This window comes from Theropithecus gelada, chromosome 8 (assembly GCF_003255815.1).
Source record: "Theropithecus gelada isolate Dixy chromosome 8, Tgel_1.0, whole genome shotgun sequence".
In the NCBI taxonomy this organism is placed as follows: Eukaryota; Metazoa; Chordata; class Mammalia; order Primates; family Cercopithecidae; genus Theropithecus; species Theropithecus gelada.
The window spans coordinates 101,865,490-101,884,589 of NC_037676.1; the positions used below are offsets into that span (position 1 = coordinate 101,865,490).

General features: G+C 38.0%; 1 protein-coding gene across 1 annotated transcript in view; it reads left to right on the top strand.

Moving 5' to 3' along the window:
- The window catches only part of VPS13B (vacuolar protein sorting 13 homolog B), an 858,817-nt gene that overhangs the window by 527,562 nt on the left and 312,155 nt on the right, over window positions 1-19,100 (top strand). The window contains exon 29 of the mRNA XM_025394335.1: window positions 3,906-4,109. Within this exon, the coding sequence (XP_025250120.1) occupies window positions 3,906-4,109 (204 nt within the window). The remainder of the gene's footprint in view (window positions 1-3,905; window positions 4,110-19,100) is intronic.

Consider the following 19,100-nt stretch of genomic DNA (forward strand, 5'->3'; position numbering starts at 1 on the left):
AAAGCTAGCAGAAGGCAAGAAATAACTAAGATCAGAGCAGAACTGAAGGAGATAGAGACACAAAAAACCCTCCAAAAAATCAATGAATCCAGGAGTTGGTTTTTTGAAAAGATCAACAAAATTGACAGACCACTAGCAAGACTAATAAAGAAGAAAAGAGAGAAGAATCAAATCGACGCAATTAAAAATGATAAAGGGGATATCACCACCGACCCCACAGAAATACAAACTACCATCAGAGAATACTATAAACACCTCTACGCAAATAAACTGGAAAATCTAGAAGAAATGGATAATTTCCTGGACACTTACACTCTTCCAAGACTAAACCAGGAAGAAGTTGAATCCCTGAATAGACCAATAGCAGGCTCTGAAATCGAGGCAACAATTAATAGCCTACCAACCAAAAAAAGTCCAGGACCAGATGGATTCACAGCTGAATTCTACCAGAGGTACAAGGAGGAGTTGGTACCATTCCTTCTGAAACTATTCCAATCAATAGAAAAAGAGGGAATCCTCCCTAACTCATTTTATGAGGCCAACATCATCCTGATACCAAAGCCTGGCAGAGACACAACAAAAAAAGAGAATTTTAGACCAATATCCCTGATGAACATCGATGCAAAAATCCTCAATAAAATACTGGCAAACCGGATTCAGCAACACATCAAAAAGCTTATCCACCATGATCAAGTGGGCTTCATCCCTGGGATGCAAGGCTGGTTCAACATTCGCAAATCAATAAACATAATCCAGCATATAAACAGAACCAAAGACAAGAACCACATGATTATTTCAATAGATGCAGAAAAGGCTTTTGACAAAATTCAACAGCCCTTCATGCTAAAAACGCTCAATAAATTCGGTATTGATGGAACGTACCTCAAAATAATAAGAGCTATTTATGACAAACCCACAGCCAATATCATACTGAATGGGCAAAAACTGGAAAAATTCCCTTTGAAAACTGGCACAAGACAGGGTTGCCCTCTCTCACCACTCCTATTCAACATAGTGTTGGAAGTTCTGGCTAGGGCAATCAGGCAAGAGAAAGAAATCAAGGGTATTCAGTTAGGAAAAGAAGAAGTCAAATTGTCCCTCTTTGCAGATGACATGATTGTATATTTAGAAAACCCCATTGTCTCAGCCCAAAATCTCCTTAAGCTGATAAGCAACTTCAGCAAAGTCTCAGGATACAAAATTAATGTGCAAAAATCACAAGCATTCTTATACACTAGTAACAGACAAACAGAGAGCCAAATCATGAATGAACTTCCATTCACAATTGCTTCAAAGAGAATAAAATACCTAGGAATCCAACTTACAAGGGATGTAAAGGACCTCTTCAAGGAGAACTACAAACCACTGCTCAGTGAAATAAAAGAGGACACAAACAAATGGAAGAACATACCATGCTCATGGATAGGAAGAATCAATATCGTGAAAATGGCCATACTGCCCAAGGTAATTTATAGATTCAATGCCATCCCCATCAAGCTACCAATGAGTTTCTTCACAGAATTGGAAAAAACTGCTTTAAAGTTCATATGGAACCAAAAAAGAGCCCGCATCTCCAAGACAATCCTAAGTCAAAAGAACAAAGCTGGAGGCATCACGCTACCTGACTTCAAACTATACTACAAGGCTACAGTAACCAAAACAGCATGGTACTGGTACCAAAACAGAGATATAGACCAATGGAACAGAACAGAGTCCTCAGAAATAATACCACACATCTACAGCCATCTGATCTTTGACAAACCTGAGAGAAACAAGAAATGGGGAAAGGATTCCCTATTTAATAAATGGTGCTGGGAAAATTGGCTAGCCATAAGTAGAAAGCTGAAACTGGATCCTTTCCTTACTCCTTATACGAAAATTAATTCAAGATGGATTAGAGACTTAAATGTTAGACCTAATACCATAAAAATCCTAGAGGAAAATCTAGGTAGTACCATTCAGGACATAGGCATGGGCAAAGACTTCATGTCTAAAACACCAAAAGCAACGGCAGCAAAAGCCAAAATTGACAAATGGGATCTCATTAAACTAAAGAGCTTCTGCACAGCAAAAGAAACTACCATCAGAGTGAACAGGCAACCTACAGAATGGGAGAAAATTTTTGCAATCTACTCATCTGACAAAGGGCTAATATCCAGAACCTACAAAGAACTCCAACAAATTTACAAGAAAAAAACAAACAACCCCATCAAAAAGTGGGCAAAGGATATGAATAGACATTTCTCAAAAGAAGACATTCATACAGCCAACAGACACATGAAAAAATGCTCATCATCACTGGCCATCAGAGAAATGCAAATCAAAACCACAATGAGATACCATCTCACACCAGTTAGAATGGCGATCATTAAAAAGTCAGGAAACAACAGGTGCTGGAGAGGATGTGGAGAAATAGGAACACTTTTACACTGTTGGTGGGATTGTAAACTAGTTCAACCATTATGGAAAACAGTATGGCGATTCCTCAAGGATCTAGAACTAGATGTACCATATGACCCAGCCATCCCATTACTGGGTATATACCCAAAGGATTATAAATTATGCTGCTATAAAGACACATGCACACGTATGTTTATTGCAGCACTATTCACAATAGCAAAGACTTGGAATCAACCCAAATGTCCATCAGTGACAGATTGGATTAAGAAAATGTGGCATATATACACCATGGAATACTATGCAGCCATAAAAAAGGATGAGTTTGTGTCCTTTGTAGGGACATGGATGCAGCTGGAATCCATCATTCTTAGCAAACTATCACAAGAACAGAAAACCAAACACCGCATGTTCTCACTCATAGGTGGGAACTGAACAATGAGATCACTTGGACTCGGGAAGGGGAACATCACACACCGGGGCCTATCATGGGGAGGGGGGCGGGGGGAGGGATTGCATTGGGAGTTATACCTGATGTAAATGACGAGTTGATGGGTGCAGCACACCAACAAGGCACAAGTATACATATGTAACAAACCTGCACGTTATGCACATGTACCCTACAACTTACAGTATAATAATAATAAATAAATTAAAAAAAAAAAAAAAGAAAAAGGTCCCAAATTCAGACACACTTAAGTTTTATCTGGCTCTCAGACTTTGTGCTTCCCACCCTACCTTACTGCCTTTCTATTTTACTTTAAAACCTTCATGAAAATTTTTATCTATTTACTTCCTTTGATTTAGCTTTACAGATTATTTTATTCATTTACTTAGCAGTGGACCCAGTAGGATCAACGTTGTATGTTCCAACTCTATATGGGGCAGTAAACCTCACTGTTATTCTACATCAGAAACCTTGTCATTTCTCAACACTACATTTGGGTTATATAAAGAATGAAGAGCAAGGGTTGAGGGAGTGAAATAGATTAAGAAGGCTCCATTACCTTTCCTAACAAGAAATCAAAGTTCAGAGGAAAGTAGATGATTAGCAAGGGAAAGCGTTTTGAGTAAAAAAAACAAAAAAACAAAAAACCTCGTATTTGTGTTGTAGTTTTGTCCCATACTAGTTTTGTAACTTTAGCTATCTTTCAAACTCTGAATTATTTTTTCATTGGTAAAAATGGACATAAAATAGAACCTCAGAGCATCTCAGGGATTGAAATCATGTATGTGAAAGTACTTAGAAAAAGAGTAACGTGCCAGGAATTACGTAAGAAGTCATTGTAGTGCAGATTACTCTAAGTGATAAGTTTTGGATATGTTTTCAAGTCATAATATGAGCTAACTTTCTGAAACCTTTTTCATAGTTGTGCCCCAGTTTATTCATCAGTAATCCACAGTGAAAAAAATGGTATTGACAATATGTTAGTGAACAAAATAAATATAGAATGGTTATTTTATCTGTTTTCTTGTTTTTGTTTTTGTTTTTTTCACTACCTTTACAGGAGAGCCTTGAACTTAGGAATTCTTCGAGATCCTGGATCAGAAATCGAAGACAGACAATACCAAATAGACCTGCAGTCTATCAATATTGGTACTGCACAATGGGATCAACTAAAACCAGAGAAGGAAAGTGTCTCAGGAGGGGTGCTAACAGAGACTGAAAGGAATTCTCAAAATCCAGCCCTTGAGTGGAATATGGCCAGCAGGTAGGACATGATTGAGAAATTTTCTACTCTTTCTAATACTTCATTGCCAGAACAGTTGGTGATATAATCTTTAGCATGTCCAACCAACCTAAGTATTTTGGTATTGCTTCTGCTTTTCATTACAAACATAAAAATATTTTGTAATTGTAGCTGATGATTTTGCATGGAAACCTGCTGGTCCTACCAGTGTCACACTGAAATTATTACAAATTTAGGATTATGTTAGCATAAAAAAAAAGCTTACTATTTGTTGAAAGAATCTACTTCAGGCTAAAGGATACACATTTTCTCTTAAAATCTGTTGTATTTGGGGTCAATTGTTTGGTTGAAGTTTAGCCTCTCCTTTTTGCTTATAATAACAAGAAAAAATTAATGAATACTCTGCAAAGTTATGTTTAAGTTAGAGTGTGGGGGAAAAACAAGAGTTTCTGACTCTAGGGTTTTTTCCATCTACTTTAAATAAAAGTAACTATGTTCATAGATAATTTTTTAAATTTATTTTTATTTCAACAGTTTTTGGGGTACAGGTAGTTTTGGGGTACATGGATAAGTTATTTGGGGGTGATTTCTGGGATTTTGGTACACCCATCACCTGATTAGTATACACTGAGCCCAATATGTAGTCTTTTATCCCTCACTCCGCTTCCTCACCACCCCCACCCCCAAATCCCCAAAGTCCATTATATCATTCTTATGACTTTGCATTCTCATAGCTTAGCTCCTACTTATAAGTGAGAATATATGATACTTGGTTTTCCATTCCTGAGTTACCTCTCTTAGAATAATGGCCACCAGTTCCATCCAAGTTCCTGCAAAAGACATTATTTCATTCCTTTTTATGGCTGAGTAGTAGACCATGGTGTATATATACCACATTTTCTTTATCCACTCATTGGTTGATGGGCACTTAGATAGTTTACATCTCTTTGCAGTTGCAAATTGTGCTGCTATAAACATGTGTGTGCATGTGTCTTTTTCATATAATGACTTCTTGTCCTTTGGTTTTCTGTTCTTGCGATAGTTTGCTGAGAATGATGGTTTCCAGCTTCTTCCATGTCCCTACAAAGGACATGAACATCCTTTTTTATGGCTGCATAGTATTCCATGGTGTATATGTGCTACATTTTCTTAATCCAGTCTGTCATTGATGGACATTTGGGTTGGTTCCAAGTCTTTGCAATTGTGGATAGTGCTGCAATAAACATACGAGGGCATGTGTCTTTATAGCAGCATGATTTATAATCCTTTGGGTATGTACCCAGTAATGGGATTGGTGGGTCAAATGGTATTTCTAGTTCTAGATCCTTGAGGAATCGCCACACTGTCTTCCACAATGGTTGAACTAGTTTACACTCCCACCCATAGTGTAAAAGTGTTCCTATTTCTCCACATCCTCTCCAGCACCTGTTGTTTCCTGACTTTTTAATGATTGCCATTCTAACTGGTATGAGATGGTATCTTATTGTGGTTTTGATTTGCATTTCTCTGATGGTCAGTGATGATGAGCATTTTTTCATGTGTCTGTTGGCTGCATAAATGTCTTCTTTTGAGAAGCGTCTGTTCATATCCTTTGCCCACTTTTTGATAGAGTTATTTGATTTTTTTCTTGTAAATTTGTTTCTGTTCTTTGTACATCTGGATATTAGCCCTTTGTCAGATGGGTAGATTGCAAAAATTTTCTTCCATTCTGTAGGTTGCCTGTTCACTCTGATGGTAGTTTCTTTTGCTGTGCAGAAGCTCTTTAGTTTAATTAGATCCCATTTGTCAATGTTGGCTTGTTTTGCCATTGCTTTTGGTGTTTTAGACATGAAGTCCTTGCCCATGCCTATGTCCTGAATGATATTGCCTAGGTTTTCTTCTAGGGATTTTATGGTTTTAGGTCTAACATTTAAGTCTTTAATCCATCTTGAAATAATTTTTGTATAAGGTGTAAGGAAGGGATCCAGTTTCAGCTTTCTACATGTGGCTAGGCAGTTTTCCCAACACCATTTATTAAATAGGGAATCCTTTCTCCGTTTCTTGTTTTTGTCATGTTTGTCAAAGATCAGATGGTTGTAGATGTGTAGTGTTATTTCTGAGGGCTCTGTTCTGTTCCATTGGTCTATCTCTCTGTTTTGGTACCAATAGCATGCTGTTTTGGTTACTGTAGCCTTGTAGTATAGTTTGAAGTCAGGTAGCATGATGCCTCCAGCTTTGTTCTTTTTGCTTAGGATTGTCTTGGCAATGTGGGCTCTCTTTTGGTTCCATATGAACTTTAAAGTAGTTTTTTCCAATTCTGTGAAGAAAGTCATTGGTAACTTGATGGGGATGGCACTGAATCTATAAATTACATTGGGCAGTATGGCCATTTTCACAATAGTGATTCTTCCTATCCATGAGCATGGAATGTTCTTTCATTTGTTCGTGTCCTCTTTTATTCCATTGAACAGTGGTTTGTAATTCTCTTTGAAGACGTCCTTCACATCCCTTCTAAGTTGGATTCCTAAGTATTTTATTCTCTTTGTAGCAATTGTGAATGGGAATTAACTCATGATTTGGCTCTCTGTTATTGGTGTATAGGAATGCTTTTGATTTTTGCACATTGATTTTGTATCCTGAGACTTTTGCTGAAGTTGCTTATCAGCTTAAGGAGATTTTGGGCTGAGATGGTGGGGTTTTCTAAATATGCAATCATGGTAGACATGTTTTCTAGGAAGCCTTCCCTGAGCCTGTCACAAGACCAAGTTAAGTCACATTTGTGTGTGCTCTTACCACATCACTTAACATATTTTATTCTAATTACTTATATAACTACCTCTGGGTCCGGAGGACAGAGATCATCACCATCATGTTCATTGATTTATCCCTAGAACATAGCACTGCCATGTATAAAATGTATTATTGTAGTCCTTCACTGACAAGTGATTGAATGTGCCCCTGAGAAGGGGTGTAAATTTGGGTGAAGAAGCACACACAGCCAGCCAAGGTAAATTTCAAGAGAGGAATGTAATTATGGAATCATCAGCAGGCGACTTGCATGGCAGGTGGGAAGTGAATATTTTCATCATAAAGGAGGATCTTCTTGGCACACCACAGCATCAACTACACTAATCATAAACTCCAAATATCACATGATAGTAGCCAGCTTCAAGTCTTTCTATTCCTTATCTTTACACAGTTTTCAGATTTAGGGGGTACGAGCTTATAAAAGTCACAGGTTATTGTGTCTTAAAAATCACAAATTCTGTCATAACAAAGAACATGAGCCTTATTTTCCTAGGAAATTTTATGGCCACCTAACCTTAGTTGTATCTCTCCTATTTGTTCTTTAATTTATTTAACTTATGGTTTGTGTATATGTTTTAATAATTTTTGGAGATAAATTCACATAACATAAAATTAACCATTTAAGGTGAACATTTAGTGGCATTTAGTACATTTACAATATTGAGCAACTAACACCTCTGTCTAGTTCCAAAACATTTTCTTCACCCCAAAGTAAAACCCCTTGCCTCGTAGGCACTTTGTCTCTATCCTTCTCCCTCCTTCCAGCCCCTAGCAACCACCAATTTGACTCAATTCACCAGTCTGCATTTATCCTGTCTGTATGAATTTATGTATTCTGGATATTTTATATAAATAGAATCATATGATATGTGACCTTTTATATCTGGCCTCTTTCACTTAACATACTGTTTTGTATATTCATCCAAATTGTAGCATATATCAGTACTTCATTCTCTTTATAGCCAAATAATATTCCACCGTGTGTATATAAGTGATCACTGATTTATAATGGGTCAACTTAAGATTTGTCAACTTTATGATGATGCAAAAATAATAGTGCAATCAGTAGAAACTGTACTTTGCGTACCTGTACAGCCATTCTGGTTTTCACTTTCAGTACGGTATTCAATAATTACATGAGATATTCAGTGTTTTAGTATAAGCTAGGCTTTGTGTTAGATGATTTTGCCCAACTGAGGCCAATGTAAGTGTTCTGAGCACATTTAAGATAGGCTAGGCTAAGCTATGATGTTTGATTGGTTAAGTGTATTAAATACATTCTCAACCTAGGATACATTCAACTTACAATGAGTTTATCAGGATATAACCCCAGTATGAGTTGAGGATCATCTGTACACTACAATTTGTCTATCCATTGATGGACATTTGAGCTTTCTGCTTTTTGGCTACTATGTATAATGTTGCTATGGATATTGCTGTACAAGTATCTGTTTGAGTACCTGTTTTCACATATTTGGGTATACACCTAGTAGTAGAATTACAGGGTTATATGGCAATTTTATGTTTAACTTGTTGAGAAACTGCCAAATTCTTTCAAACATAAAATGGCTGTACCATTTTATATTCCCACCAGCAATGTTTGAGGGTTCGTTTCTCCACATTCTTTCTAATACTTACTTTTCTTTGTTTTTTTATTTGTTTGGTAAGCTAACACATCATTCTACTGGGTGTGAAGTGGTACATCCTTGTGGTTTTCACTTACATCTCTGTAATGATTAATGACCTGAAGTAGCTTTTTGTGTGCTTGTTGTCTGTGTATTTCTTTGGAGAAAAGCTTGTCTTTTGCCACCCCCACCCCATGCTTTTTTGAGACAGAGACTTGTTCTGTCACCCAGGTTAGAGTGCAGTGGCATGATCTCAGCTCATCGTAACCTCTGCCTCTTGGATTCAATCGATTCTCCTGCCTCAGCCTCCCAAGTACCTGGGATGACATGCACCTGCCACTGTGCCCTGCTAATTATTGTATTTTTAGTAGAGGTGGGTTTCATCAGGTTGGCTAGGCTGGCCTCAAACTTCTAACCTCAAGTGATCCAGCAGCCTTGGCCTCCCAGCATCCTGGGATTACCAGTGTGAGCCACCGCACACGGCCTTTTGGCTATTTTTTAATCGAGTTCCTTGACTTCTTGTTGATGAGTTATAAGAGTTCTTCATTTATTCTAGATGCTGTACCCTTATTGGATATATGATTTAGAAAATATTTTTTTATAATGGAAATTTTTTGTTGATGGTATTATGTCCAGAATTGGTGAGTTCCTGGTCTCACTGACTTAAAGAATGAAGCCGCGGACCCTCATGGTGAGTGTTACAGTTCTTAAAGATGGTATGTCCGCAGTTTGTTCCTTCTTCCCAGTGGGTTCATGGTCTTGCTGGCTTCAGGAGTGAAGCTGCAGATCTTCGCCGTCTTACAGCTTTTAAAGGCAGCGTGTCTGGAGTTTTTCATTCTTCCCAGTGGCTTCGTGGTCTCACTGGCTTCAGGAATTAAGCTGCAGACCCTCGCGGTGTTACAGCTCATAAAGGCAGTGTGGACCCAGTGAGCAGGAGCAAGATTTATTGCAAAGAGCGAAAGAACAAAGCTTCCACGCTGTAGAACTGGACCCAAGCATGTTGCTGCTGGCTGGCTCCCGAAGCCTGCTTTTATTTCCTTTTCTGGCCCCACCCACATCCCGCTGATTGGGCCATTTTACAGAGAGCTGATTGGTCCACTTTACAGAGAGCTGATTGGACTGTTTTGACAGGGTGCTGATTGGTGCATTTACAGTCCTCTAGCTAGACAGAAAAGTTCTCCAAGTCCCCCTTAGGTTAGCTAGATACAGAGTATGGATTGGTGTATTTGCAAACTCTGAGCTAGCGTGCTGATTGGTGCGTTTACAATCCCTTAGCTTGACATTAAAGCTTCTTCCAAGTCCCCACTAGGTTAGCTAGATACTAAGTAATCAGAGTACTGATTGGTGTACTTGCAAACCCTGGGCTAGAGTGCTGATTGGTGTGTCTACAATCCCTCAGCCAGACATAAAAGCTCTCCAAGTCCCCACCAGACTCAAGAGCCCAGCCAGCTTCACCAAGTGGATCCTGCCCCCGGTGCAGGCAGAGCTACCCGCCAGTCCAGCGGCATGCACCCGCACTCCTCAGCCCCTGGGCAGTGGATGGGACCGAGCGCCAGGGAGCAGGGGGCGGTGCTCGTCAGGGAGGCTCGGGCCGCAGGGGAGCCCACTGCCATGGTTGGGGGAGTTCAGGCATGGCGGGCTGCAGGTCGGGAGCCCTGCCCCATGGGGAGGTAGCCGAGGCCCAGGGGACAACTTGAGCGCAGCCCCCGCGGGCTGGCACTGCTGGGGGACAGGCGCACCCACCTCAGCTGCTGGCTCCGGTACTAAGCCCCTCACTGCTCTGGGCCAGCAGCGCCGGCCATTGGCGTGGCCGCCAGGCGGGTGTCTGCCGGAACTCGTGCTGGCCTGGACGCGGGCCACTGCGCGGCCCCGGTTCCGGACCGCGCCTCTCCCTCCACACCTCCCTGCAAGCAGAGGGAGCCGGCTCTGGCCTCAGCCAGCCCAGAGTCGGGGCTCCTATAGTGCAGTGGTGGGCGGAAGGGCTCCTCAAGCGCTGCCAGAGTGGACGCCAACGCTGAGGAGGCACCGAGAGCGAGGGCTGTTAGCACATTGTCTCCTCTCAGTATGAGGTAAAGGTCCAACTTCATTTTTTAACATATGGGTTTCCGGTTGTTCTGTCATCATTTACTGAAGATACTAGTCTTTCCCCATTGAATGATCCTGTCACCCTCATCAAAAATTTACAAAGACTTTTGATGGCTGTGTGTGGTCAAAAATTAACAGACTTTTGATGGCTCATGCTTGTAATCCCAACACTTTGAGAGGCCAAAGCGGGAGGATTGCTTGAAGCCAGGACCAGCCTAGGCAACATAGTGAGACCTTGTCTCAACAACAACGTAATTTTTTTAGTTAGCAGGGCATGGTGGCATGCACCTATGGCCCTAGCTTATCTTGAGGCTGAAGCAGGAGGATCACTTAAGCCCAGGAGTTCAAGGCTGCACTGAGCTATGATCATGTCACTTCACCTCCATCCTCATCAACAGAACAAAACCCTGTCTCAGATAAATAAATGAATAATAAAAAATAAAGACTTCTGAATGTCTAGTGTATGTCATTGAAGGTCTTTTACACTGGAGAAACAAATGAAATAATTTTTAATTTTATTCTAATATATGTCCTGTAAGTTCAGCAGCCAATCAAAGAAACAGACTTACTATTTAACTATTATAGTGTGGAGAATGCTATAATTGACAAATATAGCATACTTAGGCTTACAGAAGAAACAAATCCAAATCAAGATAAATACATGCCACATACGTAGGAGATCTTAGGCACAGGCACATAAGCGAAAAGATAAATTAATGCAAAGCTGACATAGGTACAAAATAGTCATCCATTTCTCTTTTTAAAAGAAAAAAAAAAAGAGAGAAATGAATGATTGACTCTATGGGTGGGGTTTCAGAGAAGGTTTCACAGAGTGCATGGCTTCTGAACCTGTTTCCACAGAGTTTGGGTGCCTGCAGAGTAGAGGGAGCATTCTGAACAGGGAAGCAGCAGATCCAGAGGCCAGAAGTATGAAAGTATGGCATGTTTTACTTGGCACATAATGTCATGCTTGGCACATAACAGATACCAAATAAAGGCTAAATTAATCAATGACAGAGTGATGATTAACTAGAGCAAACTAATCAAGAGACTGAATGTGAATGTTTATGAGAGATACTCATTCAATTAAAAACATAAAATTTTAGATCTGTTGTAGCATAGTTCTGATGATTAATCTTGACAGACATATAAATAGGACCTTAATATGATTCTGTTTCTGAATAGGTATTGTAGATGAAATTCCAAAGATACAGTGAGGAATAATGTGTTTACTTCCCTGACCAATATTAAACGGCAACCTTTAATGATGATTTTTGTTCATTCTTCTGGGTACATTACTCAAATTTTGTCTTTAATTGTGATGTGCTTCTATGTGTATGTTGCAGGGAGTGGGGAGTAGGGAAGTTAAGTATAGAGAATCATCAGATTTTAAAACTTGAAGATCTTCTGTTCCTAAAACTTTGATTTTTTTTCATCCAAGGGAATATATCACAGTTTAATTAAGGCAGCAGAACCAATAGAGTATTACAGAATAAGAGATTCATTTTAGGTGTAAAATCTTACCCAGTTGTGGGAAAAGCTGACAAGTAAGGGTCTGGAAGAGGGAGTTGAAGGATCAAAGTCACAACCAACCCTCCTGAAGCGCTTGACCTGGTTAAAAACTTGGGAGCTTTCAAGGGAACCTCGGAAACATCCAGCAGCACATCCAACTGGTGGACTGAAACCACCAGAAGGCTGGTAGACATTAATGGGAGGCTGTGGCCTCTGCATCTGGGGTAAGGCCGGGAGGCTGGAGTTGCTGTTGTTCAGCAGGGCCAAGGGTCAGGAAGAAGAAGTGGTCACAGAGCCAGGAAAAGTGAGAACAAGCTAGAATCTGCCAGCACATTTCCATTGGTCTTTTACTGCATTTAAAACATGAAGACTTGCAGAGAATATTGGCTACTATTTCCCTCCATCTTCCAAATCTTGTTAAGGTTCCTCTTTTGCAAAACTCTAAACTCTGAATTATTCTTGGGAAGTGGTTGTAAAACAAAAACTACTACAGTAAACTAAATTTGAAGTGGTTCTTTGGCTTGTCCAGTGTCACAAAAAATAGAGCTATGTGTAGAACCTTGGTTTCCTTCCTCTTACTAGTCAACTACTTTTCTTCTGCTCAAGGCTCAGATCTTGTAGGCTTGTGCTAAAGTCCGTTGTTAGCTAATCACTCTCTTTTTCTTTTTCTCTTAGCAACCATTTTTGCTACATCTGGGTTTATTTTATAATCTGAGGAAATGTACTGATGTCTACTGTGTGTAGTTTGCACATTCAAGTGACTTGCTGCTTTATATGGCCACCAGTGCTTTAGGGGGAGGTGGAAAGTTTATCTTATAATTACCTGAAAGTACCACTAAGTCTTAATTCTCCAAGTTAATATTGATATACTTTTATCATGTGTAATATTTAAAGATATAATTCTAATAGACTTTGCAAAAGTACACTTAAAAGTAAATAATTTTGTCTTTATCATAATACTTTTATCTGTTCCTATCTCTGACTTGATTTTGTTAGGTAATTTATCTTTTAAACTTCATTGTCAGAGAAATAGTTACAGCATATTTGTTTGTTAAAATATTTTTATATACACATAACAAATTACATGTAATACTCTGTGGGCTTTTTTTACACATACAGAATTTTAAAATTGTTGTTACTATGTTTGCTTAGCAAGCTGACTTGGAATCTGACATGACATATTCCTAAAATTCATTGATCTTATACTTCTCAGGACTGGTAACCTTGAATATGGGGAACTACGGCTATGTGTAGGCATTAAAATCCCTAAACCATATATTTCTAGCTTTATTTCTGAGAGATTATGACTATTCTCTGTGTCCTTAGATCTCTTTTATTTTTATTTTTTAGACTATTTCCCAAATGTTCGCACTGCACAGGACTCCCAGCATAGTTTGATTAGTGATTAATAAAAATGAGATTTTTTCCAGAATTGCACCTGAAATTATAGATAGGAATATGGAAGGAAAAAAGTTTTAAATTTGTTTTAAATTTTCAACCTGAAAAACATCACTTTTATCTAACTTGTGAGGACATCAAGTTAAGACCTAAGCAAAATCACAGAAGTTAGTCTAATTTTCATACTTTGTAGGTTAATGCCTAGATTGACCTAAACCTACTTGAATGATGTGATTTTATAATTTCCTTAAACTTTACCATGCCTTTACATGAAAAATGTGAATTTTTCTTCTTGCTTAAAAAGTTCCTGGAAAGTGGGTGTGAAGGCTAAACGATTCATGATACAACAGGGGGGAGCAGTTGGTTTTTCATTCTTAGCAGCCAGCAGATATCTTTTTCCTTACATGTTGGCTGAGAGCGTCCTATGGCAATATAAAAAGATGGTGTAGATATAAGAGGACAGAGATCCTGTCTTGCTTGGTCTTACTCTTTTTTATATCTTAGTGTAGTTACTGACTGATACAGTAGGCACTAAAAAATAAGAAAATGTTTAAATTGTGTGTAATCATCATGGTAGCATATATTTTCAATTACTTTACAGTCATCTTACAGCTAAGATGGATGGATAGATAATGCCTTGATTCATTGAAACCCAACTGACTAAAGCCCATAAGTAGCCAGTTTCCCTTCTATGGTGTTTTCTTTTTTCTGTGTTTGTTTGTTTGTTTGTTTTGAGATGGAGTCTCTGTCACCCAGGTTGGAGTGCAGTGGTACAGTCTCGGCTTACTGCAACCTCTGCCTCCTGGCTTCAAGCAATTCTCCTTCCTCTCAGCCTCCTGAGTAGCTGGAATTACAGGCCTGTACCCCCATGCCCAGCTGATTTTTGTATTTTTAGTAGAGATAGGGTTTCACCATGTTGGCCAGGCTAGTCTTGAACTCCTGACCTCAGGTGATCCATTGGCCTTGGCCTACCAAAGTGCTGAGAGGCCACTGTGCCCAGCCATGGTGTTTTCTTTTTAAGAGAAGGGGCCAAACAGGATTATATCAAGAATGTATTTTAAAAGCATGTGTACAACATTTACCTTTTATACATTATCCTGTATAATTCTGTGAGCACTGTAACTGGTACAACAGTACATACTATTAAAGTTTACTGGTTTATTTATGAATGACAGGGTCTCACTGTGTCACTTATAGTTCACTATGTCGTTATCATAGTTCACTGTAACCTCCAACTTCTGGGCTCTAACTATGCTCCCACCCTATCCTCCCAAAGCACTGGATTATAGGCATGAGCTACTGTGACCAGCCATATTATTGAAGCTTTAAAAATGAAATTTTGAAAATCTCCTGACTTTCTCTTCCTTAGTGGATTCCTATGTAAATCCTCAACACACAATTTCTAATGTTCTTTTCTCTGAGAAACTTTCAGCAATACCTCTAGTGTCTATGAAGTTGGGTTTTTTTTGTTTGTTTGTTTGGTTTTTTTTTTTGATGCTTTTCCTTTGAAAAGATCTAACAAGTAAAATTAGATGACCAGGAGTTTCAGGTTATAGATATAAACAACTGGAATCAAAGCTATTATCCATTGGACATCTCAGTAAGACTGAATTAATATTTTAATTTAGTATACTCATAAAACTGTCTTCTAAATATTGTAATAAATAGACGTAGCACTTGTGATCTCCATTACAAATATATTAACCTTTGTTTTGTTCTTTTGTTTTGGCAGGAAAGTTTATGTTGCTGTTTTTTTTTTTTTCAAGAATGAGAATATTTTATTTTAATATTATTCAATTTTGCCAAACTAAATTTATACTGATATTTTCTTTAAATGTACCTTAAGAACCATCCTCATTTCAAGCTGTAGTTCTTGTAGCATTGTGCACAAGATGCTTTATATGTCTTTAGAGATTAATTCTTTCTGTATATTCAACACCTTGAGATAAAAGATTAGGTCCCTATTGAGTATTTCCACACTTCCTTGTACTTTCCTTATTACTCTACTTATCATACCTTATGATTACTTTGTTTAGTTTTCTTTCCTGCTAAACTGAATTCTTAACATTCAGAAACAGCATTATGTACCCATTTTGCCATTGTTGTCTCAGCACCTAGCATCCCTGGCACCATAGGGAGCCCTCAATCCAATTGTTTCTCAATTTCAGAGTGAAAAATGCTATGAAAATAATATAACTGGGTAACATAATAAGAGTAATTGGGAAATTTCCTTAGATTGGAGCTCAGGGAAGACCCCTTCTAATACCTGAACGAGAAAAATGAGCTATCCGTTCAAACACCCCTAGAGTGTTTCTGCTGAGAGTGTTTCAGGAAGAGCAAAGACACTGGAGTAGGAACAAGTTGAGCACGTTTAAGGGATCATGCCTGGCTGGGAGGAAAGAAGTAATAGCAGATGAGTTTTAGGGAGAGAAGGGCTAAATAATGAATGGTTTTGTAAGTCAGAGGGAGTTTGAATTTTATTTTAATTGCATTTGAAAGCCATGGGATAGTGCTCCTGTTGGAAAAAAAGCCTCTAAATGGATATATACCAATAACTATTTCTTTTTTTCCTTTTTTTTTTTTTTTTGTTTTTATTTTGAGACGGAGTCTTGCTCTGTCACCCAGGCTGGAGTGCAGTAGTACAATCTCGGCTTACTGCAGCCTCTGCCTCCCGTGTTCAAGCGATTGATTCTCTTGCCTCAGCCTCCGAAGTAGCTGGGACTACAGGCCCGCGCCACCACGCCTGGCTAATTTTTGTATTTTTTGTAGAGATGTGGTTTTTCCATGTTGGCCAGACTGATCTTGAACTCCAGACCTCAGGTGATCCGCCCACCTCGGCCTCCCAAAGTGCTAGTATTACAGGCGTGAGTCACCGTGCCTCGCCAACTATTTCATTTTTTAAGTTCCTATAGGATTTAAATTATTTATCTTTATGCCTCCCATTAATATAAATAGAAGAATATCAAGGAATAGGTTTATGTAACACATAGTTTTCCAGGTAGCAGATTATTTATAATAAATGTTTGTGAATATTACTGTTTTCAGATTAGGAATAACTACTGTAAGAGATGGTCTCAGGTGATTACCACAAGTTTTAAGTATCTTCTGCTCTAGTGTCTTCCATCTAAAGTTCAGCCATAATGCCATACTAAGAAAATCTTTATGTTGCATAAGAATTGCTGTGTGCACCAGCCTGGGCAACATGGCGAAACCCCGTCCCTACAAAAAATACAAAAATTAGCCAGATGTGGAGTCACACACTTGTAGCCCTAGCTACTTAGGAGGCTGAGGTACTGGGATGACTTGAGCCCAGGAGGCAGAGGTTACAGTGAGCCAAGATCATGCCACTGCACTGTAGCCTGGGCGACAGAAGGAGACCCTTTCTCACACACAGGAGGAAGAAAAAAAAAAAAAGAATTGCTCTGTGCACACAGACCATCTAGCATTTCTTATTCTGATTTTTTTGGTGGAATATCTTGGGAACCTTGGTACCACTTTTCCTACTTCTGGTCTTTGATAATATGCAGTTTTTGAAGTGTGGTTCTTAAACTCCTTTCATATTTCCCACAAAGGCATACCAAAATGTATGACAGATGGGCAGAAGAACCTTAGTGTAAATATTCTGAGTCCAAGAAAGATGACCACAGCTTTTCTGACATGTGTTTTCTTGAGTGCATCTGGCATACACCTGTGCCTTCTTGCTTAGTAACAATTTCAGAGAACTATACTTTTTTTTTGTTTACAATCTATACCTCCCAAAGCTTACTAGAAGAAGTTTTGCCAACTCACATGATTATTTTTCTGTTATTTGCTTAAAACCTTACAATAGTCAATGTTTTGTTATTTTCAACGAGGGTTTAATAAATTTCTATGGATATAATCCTCTATATTACATGATAGGTACAGATAATTATACCATTTCTTTGTTTATATGGACAATATAGACATATATTAAATCATTGTTATATTGGAGTACATCAGCGAAATATTGATTCCACAGCTCCTCTAACCCTGTGTGCCTTGGAATGGTGTAATCTGTTTTCTTCAGCTGAATTTAGTATCTTTTCGTCATCATGGGTGATCAGCAGTTTCATCAAGATATGTATACTTGTGGATTTCCTGTATTTGTCTGAACCAGGACACATTGTGCTTCCTGAGTCTATGAATTCTTATGTTTCATAATTTCTGGGAAAATCATCAGCCATGTTTTCTTTAGTATTTTCTCTTTTCCTTTCTTTCTGTTCTCTCATTTTGGAATTCTAGTTATATATGTTGGACTCATCTCTCCATGTCTCTTCATTTTCCTTTTAAACTTTTCATTTAAAAATTTATTTTAGTAAATTCTGGAATTTTCTCAAATCTATTTCTAGTTTACTAATTATTTCTTAAGCTATATCTAAATGCTATTTATCCCACCTATTATGTCTTTAACTTTAGTAACTGTATTTTTTATTTTTGGAAATTCTCTTTGGTTGTTTTTTCAAACCTGATTTGCACTTTTTAATAGTGCCTTGCTTTTTTTCTTATGTTTTTTAATTCTATATGTCTTTAGTAATTTTAAGCAAAATTTTTATTTAATTTATTATCAAAATTTTATTATCAAAAGTTCTTGATAATGCGTTTGAAAACAGGATCTAATTTTCCTCTTGCTAATAAAGTTCTTTTTTTTGGTATATAAAATGGTTTGTATTAGGAGCTTATCTTCAACGATCTTTTTCCCTTGAGTATCCTTTTTGTCATTGAGGACATGTTTTCTAGGGAGGTTTTCCATCTGTTTCTGACAGATGCCCCAGGGTTATCAAAGTTCTGATGCTACTGCTATATAAATAACAGAATGGGTATTTGAGGACCACCCAGGTAATATAAGTTAGAGCCACTTAATACACATGGGATATTTCCCATTATTTTTAATTTTCCAGGGCGATATTTGTTTTTTCAACAAGTTCTCTTGCCAAGACAGGCAAACTTTCTTATTCTTTCCGGTTTCTGATGGTGTGATGTTTTTCTGGACCTTCAGGGGCCCCAGATCTAGGTAGGCAGCTCATTTAAAAATCCTTGTCTTATCTCAAATAGCTGTTAAAACTCTATTCCCTTGATTCATTAAGAGTGCTGACCCTCTCAATTTAATGACCCTAAGATCATTAACAACCTTAGTTAATACTTTGTGTTTTAGTTCCTTCTTTTGAATTTTGAAACTTGAACTGTTATATAGTAAAATATTGCCAGAATTTAATTCTTCATTGTAGTTATTTAGTATTTCTTTTTTGTTTTTCTTTTGAATTTATTCCTGAAAATATTTGAATCTGTAAAGGTTTTTAATGATTTTTTAAAATATTTACCATTACCTCAAATATTTACCAGAGATATCATAAAAGTTAATACTATATACCAGAAAAATTATAGTTTTATAAGACTATTGACATTTATATTTTGTTATTACTTCTAAGGTCACAGGGCTTTCATATTTTGTGTCACTGATTTAATTTATCACATTATGGAGAAAAATGTATAATATGGACAAGTACCTTTTTTTTCATTGCCCTTGGTCATTAATGTTTGCTCTTATTTGGTTCCCTGCCAACTTTTCCATTTTAAGTTATTTTTA